The following is a 15634-nucleotide window of genomic DNA, read 5'->3' as shown; positions in this document are numbered from 1 at the left end:
CACGCACAGTATGAAAAGCCTCTTCACACTGCATTTAACTAGGCGGCGTTTTCAAATGTTTGCATTGCTCGCACGTGCTTTGACATTTGACATTGCAAAGATGCTAAACCAAATGAGCACGTTGTGACTCATCGTCAATGTCGGGCCTTATCCTTTGATGGCGATGCGGTTGCCCCACAAACGCGGCGGCCGCCGAGCCACGTCACTTAGCTGGGCCGCTACGGAGAGTGGCTTCTGCCATTCAGATGCGCTAGCAGCAATCGACCAGCCGGCGGGAAAAACGCAGGCCTCCTCGCTGATGAGCGGGCGCTTCCAAATGTGGGCAAGCGTGCACTGGAAAAGCTTTTTCAAAGGAGCTATACAAAAAACAAAAGAAAGGAACTAAATTTGCTGTGTAAAGAACATGAGAGTGGCACTTGCCAAGGTGCAATAGCCAAATGCATTCGCTTAGACAGTGATTTTTTGCACTCAAAGTATATTCCTGTTTTTAGTTAAAAAAAAAAGAAAAAAAGTCACGTTTTATTTTCCCAATTCCAAAAGGATGGCGAAATGCGCAACAACGTGCAGAGCCACTGGACTGAGGGATGCTAACATTCTAGCTAAGGTGTTTGAAAGTGATGAAAGGGATGCTAATCCAGTAGCTAAGGTTGCTGCATGTAAGTAATTGCGTGTTAACGGGGCTAATGATATGTTAAACGAACGGGCCCTGAATAGGGTTGGGCATCGTTCGAATTTGGGCCATTACGATTCTGGTTCCTCGACTCGATTCCAGTTCCTAACGGTTCTCGATTCTTCCTCGTGCCCGACCATAGCCCTGAAGGTCAGAAATAGGATGCTAATGTGGCTAAAGGTATGCTAACATAGTAGCTAAGGTGCTCTAACATGCCCTGGAGGTAAGACATTGGGTGCTAATGTGCCTAAAGGTATGCTAACGTAGTAGCTAAGGTGCGCTAACATGCCCTGGAGGTAAGACATTGGGTGCTAATGTGGCTAAAGGTATGCTAACGTAGTAGCTAAGGTGCTCTAACATGCCCTGGAGGTAAGACATTGGGTACTAATGTGGCTAAAGGTATGCTAGTGTAGAAGCTAAGGTGGCAAATTCTAAATTATTAGTACTAAATTATCAAAAACATTAAAATGATTACAAAACATATATTTGAAACCTGTGTGGCTTAAAGAAGACTACAACTGTAATAAAGCTATCACAGATACAAATGACAAAAATGTGACTAAAACTAAGAGTTTTTTTGAGAAGACTGAAACACAAACGGTTGGCAAAAACAACGTTGCCCTGTACTGTTGACCCCAAGCATGTAAACTCGTCCACGGACATAAATTCGGTCTTACTTTGTCATTCCTCCCCTTTCCACCTTTCTAAATGTTGCTCCACCAAAGATCACAATTTCATCTATAAAGCTCATCTGTCAGCCCATCCATCACCGCAAAGAGAAAGGGGCTCAGAGTGAATCCCTGAGGAACTCCCACCGACACCTTCTCCAACTCCTCGTCAGACCTACAGCACACCATCACCGCTGCTCCTCTGCTGTCAAACGTGTGCTGCACTCTCCCAACATACTTTGAAGATGCGCCAATGTGGCTAATGGGACGCTAACGTAGTAGCTAAGGCTGGCCTGACGCTACCTCACTCACCAGGAAGACGACGGGCGGTGCGCCGATAAGCGCCATGGCGGTGGACAGCTTGCGCAAATTGCCGCCGCTGTAACTTCCTGCGGCTTTGTCGGCGTACTTGAGCAGGCCCAACCTCCTGATGCCCCACTCGGCCACCTGTAGAGCACACCGTCACGCTCATAGTTGCAGTCCTCTCGGCACCCGGGCGCCTCGCCGCCGTGCCTGGCTGGCTCGCCACTCACGTCGCAGACTTCCTTGTTGGGAACTCCTCTGAGGATGGCGTAGAGCTCCAGGTGTTCTCTTCCCGTCAACAGCTCGTTGATGGCATCGAATTGGGGGCAGTAGCCCATGTTCTGGTGGACCTGGTCCAGCTCCCGCAGGATGCTGATGAGCGTTAGTGTTTTAGCAGGATAGTGCGTGACCTTCACTTAAGTCAACTTTGGTCTGACCTCTTCCCAGCCAGGAAGGCCTCCCCACTGGTCACTGTGGTGTCGCCTGTCAGCATTTTGAAGGTTGTCGTCTTTCCCGCTCCGTTCACGCCCAGCAGGCCAAAACACTGACCAAGTACACGCACGTACACACTTTACACACACACACACACAATTGCAAGTGTGTGTGTGCGTGTGTGTGTATGTGTGCAACAAACCTCGCCCGGAGGAATGCCAACACAAAGTCGATCGACCGCCGGCTTCTGTTTCCTTTTGAACACCTACAGGGCGGAAAGGAGGAAGTGACGACAACTGCAACTTTGTTGAAACAACGCTGATGCCACCCACGCACGCACGCACGCACGCACACACGGAGTGAGGATGACCTTGGTGAGTTGTCGGAGCTCCAGGATGTGTCCGTGTCCGAGTCCGTGTACGATGCGCTGTCTCTCTCGGGCGACGTCCTCATCCTCCTCTCCCAGAACTCCCAGTTTGGTCAAGTGACTCACCGGTCTGCACGTGCGCACATCGAGATCAAATCAATAAATGTGAGCGGCTGCACGGTGGAGAGTGTCCAGCCGAACTGGGAACTGTGTGTGTGTGTGTGTGGGGGTGTGTGAGCGAGCGTGTGACCTGGGTTTGATACAAAATCTGTACTGTATGAGGACAGTGATGATGAAGAAGACCACGCCCTCCACGGCCATGGCGAACAAATTCTTTCCCACCATGTCCCATTCCAGGGGAGACCGCAGCCTGTTCTCTCCTGACACACACACACACACACACACACGCGCATGCACACACACTATGTCAGACTCAGCACTGACGTGACACTGCCGCCGCCGCTGCGCGCGCCTTACCGAATCTCTGCAGCGCGTCGGCCATGGCCTGGTTCTTGACCATGTCGATGAGGCCTCGCCCCAAACAGAAGTGAGGGAAGATCAGCAGTACGTTCTTCAGAATGTCGTTGATGCCTCCGATCTCCTGCGGTCACACGAGCGCGTTAGCGAGATGGCGGAGGCGGCCGGCCAAAGGCCGCGCTTGCCGGCCGGCCGCTCACGTGATCGCCGAAGAGCTCCATGACGAAGGTGGAGATGCTGCCGTTGATGCCGATGAGGATGTTGACGCTGGTGAGGACCACGTAGGCCGTGCTGGGGATGCTGAAGACGAACGACGCCGGGTACATCAGCGGCGTGATCGACCACCTGCACGCACGCAACACCAACACGCCCGCGTCAGTTGAAACTTGTTTTTTTAGGCTCTGCTTCAAGGAGGAACCCAACCCAAACATATTTTTATCCAGAATATCTTCTAATGCACCTTCACTAGTCTAAAAATGGTATTCTGATGAATATTGCGTTTGTGGATTATGAGTTAAGTGTTTTTAGCCATCTCACGGGGCAGCCGTTTTGCTACTTGATGTCGACTTTAGATGACATCACAGTTGCTCAGGGCTCAGGTAACGACCAATCACGGCTCACCTGTTTTCTGAAGGTGAGCCACGATTGGTCGTTAGCTGAGCAACTGTGATGTCATTCGCAGTCGACTGAAGTGACAAAAATGGCCGACCCCTGAAATGGTTAGATTTTGCTGCTTAGCATGAACTAATCGGATTGTGTCCGTGAAAACAGTGCATCCCATCAGAATTTTCATCCCAACTCTGATTGGATTGCAGAAATGTTGTCCATGTCAACTGATTGCAGTTGTAGTGCGTGTGACAGTAAAATGTGGTGTGCTAACATGAAGTTGTGGTGGTTTCTTTCATGCTAGCGTGTTGAGTAGTGTGCGTGTGTGTGTGTGCGTGCGTGCGTGCGTGCGTGTACCCGTAGAGCAGGAGAAGCAGAGCAAGGACAGGCAGGTTTGTGGAGGAGACGTAAGCTTTTTGTTGGAAACACACGAAGATGAGGATGACCAGCGTTGCCGGGACGACGTAGTTACACTGCGGAGACGCAACGCGGCCCGTTAGCCGGCGCATGTGCACACGGGACGGACGACCGGAGGCAGACGCACCATGTCCCAAATGAAGTTGGTGGTCCAGTAGAGGAGCGGGTGCACGCCACTGATGAAGTGCATGTGTTTGGCCTTGCTGACGCGCTCCTGGATGAGGAAGACCACAAAGCTGGCCGGGACGAAGGACATGGCGAAGATCACACAGATGGACACCAGCACGTCCACCGAGGTCGTCACCCTGCAGAGCAGCCACACGCGGGATGACGCGTGCGTGCGTGCGTGCGTGCGCGTGTGTGTGTGCGTGCGTGTGTGCGTGCACTCACAGCGCCACCTGGGACAGCTGCTCCTTGGTCAGGTTGAGCGGGTGATTGAAGGCTCGGATTCCGAAGTGGCTGGCGTCTTTGCCGGGAGGGAGGTTGGCCCTTAGGATGGCGTTGCTCATCACGTTGATGAAGGAGCCCATGCTGTGCCAGCCCTTGTTGTTGAACCAGATCTGACCCGCCCACAATCCGGCAATCAACCAATCGCTTCGTCCGTCGGGCAGGAATGTGCGGTGCGCGCGTGCGGCTCACCTTGACGTTGTTTTTGGTGTCCAATCCGTTAATGAAAGCCGACAAATTGTCAAGAAATCGATCAGCCGCACCTCCCTGTTCAAGGTTCAACATCATCAAGTCATCGCCGCAGTTTTGCTGATCAATGAGGGCAAACGTTGAAAAAGCGGCCGACCGGTGGACCTCGTCGGTTCCTCACTGGCGGGTGGCTGACAAAAACGCTCGCCGCCTGTCTCTCGCACGTTTGTTCGAGGGGGTGAACGTACACCAGGGCTGCGTTCAGCGGACTGCATTGACCGTGTAAGGAAATGCTTTGCACTTCCTGTACAGTAGGTGGCGGTATGCACCCAAGAGTGTTGCGTTGCATGATCTGGCCCATCTCACTCCTGCGGTCGCCGTCGCGCATGGCAAAACGTGAAAGCCGTTTGGCCCAGAGAGAACGTCTTCTCAGCTTTAGGATGCCACTGATGCCCGCCGGTGTGGAGGATTTTAACTTCCACCCACCTGGATTGGATTCGACCCTTGGCCACAATGCCGAGAGGGATGTTGCTTCAAGTAAGCAATTTTAAACTTGAACGTCAAACATTTGGGCATTTTAGGAGTACCATAGTACCACAATGTGTGTTAAATGTTGCCAATTGGGCATCCATTGCAGCCTGATCATGGGGATTCCCCCATCTGTGGTCCCTTCTCAAGGTTTCTCGTTTTTTTTTTTTAGTTTTTCCTTTCCCTCCTGGGGGTTAAGATCAGGAGATGTCGTGTATATGATCTGGTGCATATGTGAAGCCCTTTGAGACTTTCCTGTGATTAATGGCTATACAAATAATTTTGACTTGACTTAAAAGAGTGGCAAGCAGTCACCAGCATTCCGGACAATGGTGACTGCCTGCCGCTCTACTTTACAGCTCCATAGATGACATGCGCAAAGAAGTGAACGCGAGGCTTTGTAAAGCCCTTTTGGCAGACAGCGTATCATGTTGCGCATTTGCCATTTGAATCCAATTGGGCTGTGACCAATTATAATTTGCAGTCATGGACTGCCGATTACAATTTGCTTCAGCTTGAAATAACGACGGGCTGGCGATGACGGACGGGTGGCCCGGCCGCTGGCGAATGACAGACCGGCCGACTGTTCTGATGCTCCCGTCCGTCTCTGACCATCACACATGAAGGATTTACTTAGTTGCAACCAAAGATGATGATCAGAACACTGGGGAACACAATTCCTGTTGTGTTAGGTATGAATGTTTTCAACTCATTCTCAGAGTGCGGAATCCAAAACTGATCTCAGTTTTTCTCTATCACATCAAGTTTTTGAGCAATAGGAACCTGCTTTCTTCAGAAACGAACCTTGGTCAGTTCAAAGATTTTGCGGATGCGGCGGATGGCGTCGTCGATCTCGTCGGCCGGCGGGAGGACCTGAGTGCTCCTGGCGCCCAATGAGAAGCCTCCGTACCTATCGGTCACGTGATCAATAATTATAAGGGATTGAAAACACCTTCCTCCATCACACAAACTCACCTGAACTCATTGACCCAAACTTTGTTCTTCAAACTGAGGACGACACAAAGACAAAGTTGAGTGTGTGTGTGCGTGCGTGCGTGCGGCTTGTCGTCCGTGCGCGCTTGGCGCGTATTGCGCGCGTCCTACCTCTTGCCGATGATCTGCGCGTACGTTTTGACGAGGTAGTCGGAGATGTTGCGTCCCGTCAGGTTCTGCAGCGTGTCGGTCGAGCTCAACTTCATCTGAACACAAAGCGCACGTCAGCGACTCGGCCCCTGCGACGACTGGGTGGCCACCTCGCGGCTAACCTGGGGCGGGGGCATCCCTCCGGCGCCGGCGGGGCAATCGGGCAGCATCTTCTTCTTGCCATCGCAGCTGCAGGAGCAGGCGGGTGACGGCTCATCCATGGTCCAGTTCCCGGACACGAACAGCCGCCGGACACTGTCGGGGACCTCCGGAAGGCTCCAGTCGTCGTCGCCCATCGTGCACGGCGCCTCTCTGATCGCGAGCGGCGGAGAGCGGTTGTGAGACGGCGGGAAAACTCGAACGAGAGACAGGAGCGAGGCGGGGGGGCGAGACGCAAGAGAAGCAAGAGGCCAAAGGCGAGATGAAACGAGAGGCCCGTCCCGGCAGGATCTTACGGAACAGGATGTCCCAGCATGCAACGTGTCCCCAGTCCCGGTGGGTCCAAAAGAGAAGCCAGTAACTTCTGCATGGTGGCATCTCCCGGCGCGTCGTCACTACAACACAAGCAGCCAACTTCTCAGGCAATTGTCGCTCTCAGAAGGCACGAAGAAGTTCTTTGGCAACATTAGGGCGATTTCTTCCTTGTCACGCGCCAAACAAGGTGAAGAGCTTTTGGCTGGAAACGGAGGTCGTCGGTGGCTTTTCAAAAAAGCCGCGAACGTGGGCGGCGACTCGGCGCCAGTACCTGATAAAGGTGACCTGGTCCTCGTACATCCAGGGCTGCAGCTCCAAACTGGGATATTTGCCGAAAGGAGGGACGATGAGACTGAAGACGAGCGCTATGCAGACGAAGATGGCGGGAAGGACGATCTGCGAAACACCAGCGCGTCCCCATCAACGCTACGCACTTGAGAAAAACGAGCGGCCGACGGGAACCCACCTGGGCGAAGAATCCTTTGCGGGAGCGCCGGGCGTAAAGAAATCTCTTCCACATGAGCGCCACAAACTGTTGTTTCCTCAGATTCCAGCCGCTGACTTTGGCCGATCCTTTCCCGCCCACGCCATTCAGCCTGTCCGTTTCCCGACTCTCTGGAACGCCACACGTCCGACATTGAGCGGGTGCGTTAACGTGTCCGTCCGCGTAATCGCGAGCGCGTACCGGGATCGCCGTCGGACGCGTCGTCGTCGTCGCGCTCGTCCGTCAGAGGTCTCAGACAGCTCTGAGGGTCGCCTCCCCCGAAGGCGTGAGTCCGCCGCCGGCGCCGGACGGGAAGCGTGCCATCTACACACGCCAGCGTGCGCAAATGAGTCCACGGTCGAAACCGTCCCAAGGGGAACACGTCAAGCGCGTCGACGACGGGCCGTTACCTGAGGGCACGTCGGTGTCCACGCCGTTATCTTCAGCCACCTTCAGGAAAATCTGTCGAAAAGAAAAAGGATGCATTGAAAATGCTCTTGAAGAGTTCAGAGCGGAGTAGCAAGGCGTCCCACCTCCTCCAAGGTGGTGTCGGACACGCCGTAACTGGAGATGTTCAAGTCGCTCAGCTTGTCGTCCATTTCTCGGAAAAGCTCCACGAAGGCTCCGTCCTTGGCGGCCGAGTAAGGCAGGACGAAGGTCAGCTCGTGGCCGAGGTCCTCCACCATGCGGGCGGCGGGGATGTGGCGCAGGATCAGAGCGGACACCTGAGACGTGTCCACCGGGGGGAGTGGCGCGTCGCAGACCGACGCCGCCTGCCCGTTTTCTAAGGAAGGAGACAATAGATCGACGCGGTTCCGCTGCAAAGCCAAGAAGGTGAGGCGCTGCTCACCAACGGTGGCGGCGTCACTTTCCTGCTCGCTGCCCAGTCCGGCGTCACTGCTGCTGACGGAACCGCTCTCGTCCTGAAACAGAAGCAGGCGGGGGCCCGGCCCGGATGACTTGTCGCTCGGCGACATTTTGTCACAAGTAGCGCGGGCGGGGTGCTACGGGACCTTCTTGGTGAAGGACACGGTGCTGGACGAGTTCCTGTAGGAGCTGAGCGAGGGTTCAGGGTCCTTCTTGACCAGGGTCAGGTAGTAGCCCGTGCCAAGCTGGTTTTTGAGGTAGAGCGACGAGCCGACGCAGCACAACTTCCCGTGCGAGATGATGGCGATGCGGTCGCCCAGGATGTCGGCCTCGTCCATGTGGTGCGTGGACAGGATGATGGTGCGCCCTGAGGGCGCGCCCCACACGCAGGGCTCTCAAACGACCCGCCAAGGTCCCGGCCGGACAATCCCAGGAAAAGAGAAACTCACCCTGCCGGTACTTCAGCAGCAGGTCCCAGATTCCTCTTCGAGCGTAAGGATCGACTCCGGCCGTGGGCTCGTCCAAGATTACCACCTTTGAACCCCCGACGAAGGCCAAAGCGACCGACAGCTTCCTCTGCATGCCGCCGGAGAGCGTGCTGGTCTTGGACTTGCGTTTGTGCGGCAGGCCCGTGTCGCGGAGGATCTGCTCGATCTCGCCTTTCACCCGCTCCTCCGACAGGCCTTTGAGTCGAGCGTAGAACCAGATGTGCTCCTCCACCGTCAACCTGCGGGGGGGGGGCGCCCAAAATGCACTTAACTGCCGGCGGCTAACATCGAGAGTTCGAAAGCATGCCAGCGGGACCGGAAGACCGCTCACATGCTGAAGAGGACGTTGTGTTGAGGGCAGACGCCCAAACTCTGACGAATGGCGCTCAGATCCGTGCGGATGTCTCGACCCAGAATGTAGGCGGTACCGGAGGTGGGTGGGAACAGACCGGTGAGGATGGACCTGCGGCGAGGGACAGCTGAGCCACGACCGCTCTCAATACCTGAAACGGTCTCCGCAAGCGATGCGGGTTGCGCTCGCTCTGACTTACATGGTGGTGGTCTTTCCGGCGCCATTGTGTCCCAAGAAGGAGGTGATCTGTCCCTCGTAAAAGCCCAGCGTCAGCCCGTCCACCGCCAGCTTCTTTCCATGGCGGTACACCTTGACCAGGTTCTGGATGTAGACGCCGGGCTCAAGGTGAGCCGGTTCCTCTTCCATGCACACCGCTGCATGGCAGCGACACACACACACACACACACACACAAAGACTCAATTTGCTCAGCATCCAACTTTTTCCGTTTGCTGAGTGTCGCTCGGCATTCTCACCACCGGGGTTTCCTCTGTGGTTGAGAGGGACTTTGTTGCACTCGTTATCGTGGTCTCCAAGCCAGTAGGACTTGGTGAAGGGGAAGTACCACGGGCGAGGAATCCCGTATTGGCCTGCCACACACAAACAAGTCACGACTCCACATGCTGGATCGAGAGTCTCATCGGCTTCACGTGAATCCAAATGATGTCATGGGCCGAGCGTTCTTTCGGCTAGTGCGGATGGGCGGAGCCTCCTGTGCACACCTGATCCGCATGGCAAGCCGCCAGATTGCAGGAGGAACAGGAGCTGGATGCCCGACTATTACCGCCGTTTGTCGCTGTCAGTGCTTGTTGGTTCGTTGTTCCTTTTGGCTTCGGTGCGTCAACGCCGCAACTTTTGACATTCTTTCTTTTCACTCGTCAATCGTTAGGAGCTGTCGATCTTTCTGCTTTCCTAGTGTGCAATACTTGTCTAGTTAAGATTCCATTTCTCTGCTGCCCTTGTTGCCTCTTGTTAACTTGTGCAATGAACGATTCGGTTCCTTTGGTGCACAAAAGATTTGGTCCTTATTTTCACTTTATTTGCTGTTGTGGCTCCAGCCGTCTACTTTAGTTTGTTTTTTCTATCTATTGTTTATTTTCCACGTCAACCTTTCTGTCAGCATTGCTTTCTGGTAGTATTTTGCAGTTGTTACTCACGTTCGTGTGCTACTTTGTTCAATCACGTTCTGTTGAATAGCTCTTATTTTGCTGCTCTGCTTTGACAAATTCTCTCAACCTTAGAAGTGTAAAATGAAAAGAAACGTTTTCCCACTTGGGTTCAGACCAGATCAGAAAGACACGCGCACACCTCATTGCCCTTAGCTGAAGTGCGACAAAACAAACAGGAATATGTAGAAATCTAGGCTGGCCAGCACACCATTGAGGTACATGCAACTCAACGTTTTGTGTAGCAACAAAATGGTTAGCGTTCCTTCCCTTTGGAGTCTCCCACCTGGAAAGACGGCTTCGATGTACCAGGTGAGGAGTCCGTACAGGAAGGAGTCAAAGTACATGATGATGATGGCAGTGCGCAGGCTAAAGTCGTCTTCCTCCAGGGGACTCGACACCAGATTCTTCCACTGGATGCCGACGCCCTGCTCTTCAAACAGAGCAAAGTACTCGCAGCCAAACCCAAAAGCCACGGGGGACAGGAGGCTCTGCAAGAGTCAGCGGGTCAGACACGTGACTCACTCACTCCCTCGATGAAAGTGTTGCTTGCAATCCCGCAAATCGGCGCCGTCATGCCTTCTTACCGCAAAGACTTTGGTGCCAAACCCGATGTGGTCCTGCCAGGCCACGCAGAGTACATAAGGCAAGTACAACGTGAAGTAGATGATCCCTCCACAGGCGGCGGCCAAATTCGCTCGTGCAAACGCCGTACTGATGAGAAAGCACTGCATGATGGTCACCACGGCAAAGGACGCCAGGAAGAGGAAGACCACCCCGGTGTCGCTGTACGGCAGCAAGTTTCCTTTCTGAGGGTCAGAGAGTTCCATGAGCGACCGTGACGTTGTCACACAGAGCGCAATCGGCCAGGCGGCCAGACCGCAAACAATCGTACAAGCGGGACACAATAAAAGAGAGAACAAAACCACCATCAAACAGTCAACCGCAACACCACCACGATCGACAAGACAACCAGAGCACAGAGCCGCTCAACCGCAACGGGACCACAATCAAGCACACCACATTACAGCAGTCAACCGCAACCGCGCCGCAATCAACCACATAAACAGAGCGCCATCAACCGGACCGCATCCAATCAGACAACCACAAAACTGCAAGCGGAGCAGAACCAATCGGACAGCCAGACCACAAAGACGCCCGCGTGGTCTAAGAAGCGCGCTTGAATCGTTGCGAAAACGCCGCGCCGGCTTCGGAAAGCAAAAAGCTGTCCAAATCGCCAGACCTTGAGCATCAGCACCAGCAGTCCGGCGCTGATGAGCAGAGGAATCAGGCTGCTGATGAACCAGCTGAACCACAGGATGCCGTTGTCCAGTCCCATGATCCTCATGGTCTCCTTCAGACGCGCCTCCTTCTCGTACACCACGCTCTTCAGGATGATGGACACGGAGAACATCCAGGCCAGCGTCATGAAGAGCGGCATGGAGCGGCTCATCACCCGCAGGAAGCTGAGGACGGCGCACAACCGGTGCAAGTCAGCCGGCGCGCTGCGGAGGGGCCCCGCCCGGCGAGCGTCCACCATCTCGGACGGCGGCATACATGTCGTCCACGTAGCACGGGTAAGGCATCTGCTGGATGTAGACGCCCGTCTTCTCTTTGGTGCCCGTCATGGCTCGCACCAGGGCCTGCTCGACCACATCTTGCAGGTAGGAGAACCCTCCCCAAATGTAGCGCATGTCCTCAAAGGGGTCGGCGCGGGGACCCGGGTCCCAGTACCTGACAAGAAGCAGACGAGGCACAATGCAGGTGCGACCCCTTTGCATCAGTCCCCGCCCCAAACACACACTGCTCGCGGCCCACGTGTGTCCTTACTAGAGATGGACCGATATGCTTTTTTCAGGGCCGATACCGATTATTAGTAGTCAAGGAGGCCGATAACCGATATTTGGAGCCGATATTCATTTTCGGCAAAAATGAAAATATTGGCATCAAAATCTATAGAAAAATGTACTCTTAACTTTGTTGTAAGCATGGCCATTGAACAATGTTTCAGGTTTGCATAATGGTGATTTTTAAAAAAATCATTATTACAAGTCATTTGTTATAAAAGGCTAAACAAAAGTTCAGGGAGCACCCAGGATTGTTAGCATGTCTTAGAAAGGATCAAGGAAAACTTAAACAATAGCTCCATGTAGGATTCTATAGTAAATGAAAATGTCAAAATGACAGAAATGTTAAACTTTCACATATCTTTGTTTTGATTTCCACACTTTTAAATTGATTTATTATCGGCCAGCAGAGTTTTAAAAAAGGCCGATGTCGATATCCGTCCAAAAGCCAAATATCGGTGCCAAATATCGGTGCCGATAATCGTCCCGGCCGATAATCGGTCCATCCCTAGTCCTTACGCGTCTTTGATCTTATTGGTCCGCTCCACGTTGTCGATGTCCATGCGGATTTTGTAGCTGATGTTGGGGGGGAGCTCGGTGGCATTGGCGGCAACGTCTGGGAAGACGATCCCGGCCCAGAACTTCCTGTCCTCCAGTAGAACCATTGACTGGTTGATCATGTGCTCCTCAGTGGGGACGGGCTCCAGTTTGTCCAGATTCACGCACTGAAAGGTGTGGTGGACATGTGACAGTCAGTGGCCACGCTCCAGAAAAGCAGAAGCTCACAGCGTTAGCGCTAGCCATGGCCGTGTTTTTGCTTGGGAGGCTCACCTCCATGAAGCGGGAGATGCCGGTGACGGCCTGGTCCGTCTCGTTGAAGACGTCCCTCCAGGTGAGGGCGCCGCCGGTCGCTCGCCGCTCGTCGGCGTGCCTGGACAGGAAGTTGGAGAGGTCGGCCACCGTCCAGTCGGTGTCGGCCAAGTGAGCGTGGAAGTAGGTGGCGGTCACGTTGTTCTTCAGCAGAGACTGCAACGCACGCAACAAAGGCTTTAAACGTCTTTTGCCTCTCATCTCCAGCAAATGACAAACGGTCCAGAAAATTGGGTTCCATTCGTTCAGAATTCAGAATTCTTGACGGTGGATTACCCGGATCAGGTTCATCTGTTCACTGTTCTCCAGGAAGTTCCAGGCTTTGGGCCTCATCTCCTCCCACATTCCTTCCAAGTCCCTGAACACGCCCAGCTCCTGAAATGTCCGGTTCACCTGAAAGCACCGCAAGCAAACGCGTGTCCTTCGGGCGCAGGTGAGCAAAGTGAGGTGACGTGATGCGACGTCCTCACCTCGTGGATCACCCTCCGAGTGGCGGGAGTGTCGGGAGTGTAGAGGATTTTCCCCATCAGCAGCGGCTTCACGGCTTCCCAGATCATCCTGGACATGGGATTGGAATCCATGTCCCTCACCAGACTGTTGCAGAAAGGAGCTGCGCGCACACACAAACCATTTCTTACAAGGGATGTGAAACATTTTGAAGATGACAAATCAAGTCGCACATCCCGAGGCTTGCATCTGTCTGTTTTTAAAAATGGCATCTGCTTCGTTTTCACTTTGCCCGCACGCCAAGATGGCCACCACAGGAAGTCAGTCAACCTCTGACAAGTCCGCACGGACGACCTCTTTGGCCATCACTTTGGACAGTGATCCGGTGTGGCGCAGGTTGGAGAGCAAGTGGCACCACACAAACATGTGAGGAAGTGTCCCCAAGTGGTGCGATACAAACAGAATACAGATACAGAAGCTTCGTGATGTGGACTAGACAGGAAGTGGTGTGTCGCGCAAAGAGAAGGAAGGTTGTGTCACGTGGATAGGACAGGAAGCAACCGTATGCGGACAGGAAGTGCGGGCATGCCACGGAAGGAAACTGGCGTAATGTGGATGGGAGAGGAAGTGGCTGGATGCAGACAGGAAGTGGGGTAACACGGACAGGAAACTGTCTTACCTGGACAAAAGTGTCCAGAGACTGACAAGAAGCGGAATTATGCACACAGGAAGCGGTGGGATGCAGCCAGGTCAAGAAGTTGCGCAACGTGGATTGGACAGGAAGTTTCGGGACCCAGACAGGATGCGATGTTACAAGGACAGGAAGTGGGCTTGAGGCAAACAGGAAGCTGATTAAGTGGCCAGCAAGTGGCAGGATTCAGACAGGACAGGAAGTTGCGTCACATGGATTGGACAGGAAGTGGAGGGACGCGGACTGGACAGGAAGGGGCGGGACCTGGACAGGATGCATTGTTACACGGACAGGAAGTGGGCTTGATGCAAACAGGAAGCTGATTAAGTGGCCAGCAAGTGGCGTCACACGGATTGGAAAGGAAGCGGCGGGACGCTGGCAGGAAGCGGCGCAAATGCGGACAGAAGCTTTGCCAACTGACTGGAGGAGTTGTCGTAGCGCTGCGCGGCGTCGTCCTCGCTGCTGTTGTGGTTCCCAAAGAGCGCCTTGTAGTTGCTGTCCTCGTACCAGTTGAGGGACTTGATCTGCAGGCCGCCGCCCTCGGGATGGCCGCAGACGATCCGCGACACGGCCTGGTACATGGCGCTGGGCGAGGACGTGGCGTTGTGCGTAAGGAAGACGATCTCCTTCCTCAGGTCCATCCAGCTCTTCATGCCGGCCAGCTGCGGCACACGCACGCACGCACGCACGCCACACGAATTCAAACTCGGGACTACGACCGCCAAGGCAGTCGCCTCGACCGCAAACGAACGATCGCCGCCGCTAGGCTTCTTTCGCCTCCGAAGCGAGCGGAAACTTTTGCACAGGTGCTCGACTTGACTTGACTTGACTTGACTCGACTGATCTGTCTTTTGCTCTTTTGGGCTTGTGTGGCTGTCAGGTTCTTTGACGGCGGAACCTTGGCGACTTTTGCCATTTGCCCTCGTCTCAAGGGTGCTTCCCGACAGGATCCTTTCCTGGGCGGCCTGGTGCTTGCTCATGTGGGCTGCACTTGGCCTTTTAATCAGTCAGCTGCTTTTAGACGTGCCGCCATAGAATGTTACAATATTGCATTGAACTGACTTGGGTTCACTTGGGTTGACTTCCTTTGTTAGCATTCTTAGTTGCGTTTGGGCTAATGTCTTTTATTGCTTTGTATTTTTCTATGACTGCGTTTTTAGCTCAAAAATCATGCTCAGTAACCTCTGCAGCACCAACGGAACACGATAATTGGGCATTGTTGGAGCAAATGTTGGCACAGACATGGCGGATTAAATGAGGAAAAGTGCCATATAGGGGACAAATGACCGTATCGACAGTATTTTGAAAAGCGCTCATATCCTGTGAACGTGTGGGCACTTGTTCTAATTGTTGCCGAGGTTGTCCTGCTCCCTATTTTCAATGAGGCCTCCTTCGTTTACTCTTTTTGGTGCGCCTCAGCTTTGGGGTTCAATATTCCGAGCGCCCCTCTTAAAACTTCCTTCCGCAAACGTCGGCTGCGTAGACGGCAGACGTGTCGGGGGGCAAAAATCTGACAAAACGAGACCCGATGGGGGCCGGGACACAAGATAAAGTGTGATCGAAAATGGAGGAATGCATAAATGTCCAGATGTTGCCACGGACTGCACAAGTCAATGAGGACAAGACAGCTGGTGGCACGCATGCACACACACACACACACACACACGGTGTGTTTGTTGGTTCTGGTTCTTTGTTCAGCTGAG

General features: G+C 53.8%; 1 protein-coding gene across 1 annotated transcript in view; it reads right to left on the bottom strand.

Annotated features, from left to right (window-relative positions):
* Positions 1 to 15634, bottom strand: part of abca1b (ATP-binding cassette, sub-family A (ABC1), member 1B) — a 29284-nt gene that overhangs the window by 2601 nt on the left and 11049 nt on the right. Inside the window, exons 9-45 of the mRNA XM_086056568.1 lie at positions 14353 to 14593; positions 13264 to 13403; positions 13070 to 13186; positions 12755 to 12949; positions 12443 to 12648; positions 11634 to 11810; positions 11320 to 11542; positions 10664 to 10885; positions 10363 to 10567; positions 9387 to 9500; positions 9112 to 9286; positions 8892 to 9023; positions 8522 to 8799; positions 8219 to 8439; positions 8056 to 8128; positions 7739 to 7989; positions 7616 to 7667; positions 7407 to 7529; positions 7188 to 7336; positions 6993 to 7117; positions 6703 to 6801; positions 6370 to 6559; positions 6209 to 6303; positions 6080 to 6112; positions 5909 to 6014; positions 4580 to 4654; positions 4331 to 4500; positions 4068 to 4245; positions 3881 to 3996; positions 3118 to 3262; positions 2918 to 3041; positions 2691 to 2820; positions 2444 to 2570; positions 2276 to 2338; positions 2079 to 2185; positions 1872 to 2013; positions 1651 to 1785 (exon numbers count right to left, since the gene is read on the bottom strand). Of these exons, the coding sequence (XP_085912694.1) occupies positions 1651 to 1785; positions 1872 to 2013; positions 2079 to 2185; positions 2276 to 2338; positions 2444 to 2570; positions 2691 to 2820; positions 2918 to 3041; positions 3118 to 3262; positions 3881 to 3996; positions 4068 to 4245; positions 4331 to 4500; positions 4580 to 4654; positions 5909 to 6014; positions 6080 to 6112; positions 6209 to 6303; positions 6370 to 6559; positions 6703 to 6801; positions 6993 to 7117; positions 7188 to 7336; positions 7407 to 7529; positions 7616 to 7667; positions 7739 to 7989; positions 8056 to 8128; positions 8219 to 8439; positions 8522 to 8799; positions 8892 to 9023; positions 9112 to 9286; positions 9387 to 9500; positions 10363 to 10567; positions 10664 to 10885; positions 11320 to 11542; positions 11634 to 11810; positions 12443 to 12648; positions 12755 to 12949; positions 13070 to 13186; positions 13264 to 13403; positions 14353 to 14593 (5454 nt within the window). The remainder of the gene's footprint in view (positions 1 to 1650; positions 1786 to 1871; positions 2014 to 2078; positions 2186 to 2275; positions 2339 to 2443; positions 2571 to 2690; positions 2821 to 2917; positions 3042 to 3117; positions 3263 to 3880; positions 3997 to 4067; positions 4246 to 4330; positions 4501 to 4579; positions 4655 to 5908; positions 6015 to 6079; positions 6113 to 6208; positions 6304 to 6369; positions 6560 to 6702; positions 6802 to 6992; positions 7118 to 7187; positions 7337 to 7406; positions 7530 to 7615; positions 7668 to 7738; positions 7990 to 8055; positions 8129 to 8218; positions 8440 to 8521; positions 8800 to 8891; positions 9024 to 9111; positions 9287 to 9386; positions 9501 to 10362; positions 10568 to 10663; positions 10886 to 11319; positions 11543 to 11633; positions 11811 to 12442; positions 12649 to 12754; positions 12950 to 13069; positions 13187 to 13263; positions 13404 to 14352; positions 14594 to 15634) is intronic.

This window comes from Filicampus tigris, chromosome 2 (assembly GCF_054856515.1).
Source record: "Filicampus tigris isolate MCC_2025a chromosome 2, RoL_Ftig_1.0, whole genome shotgun sequence".
Lineage (NCBI taxonomy): Eukaryota > Metazoa > Chordata > Actinopteri > Syngnathiformes > Syngnathidae > Filicampus > Filicampus tigris.
The sequence above is the reverse complement of the archived record's forward strand: the minus strand, read 5'-3'. Positions and strand labels throughout refer to the sequence as shown.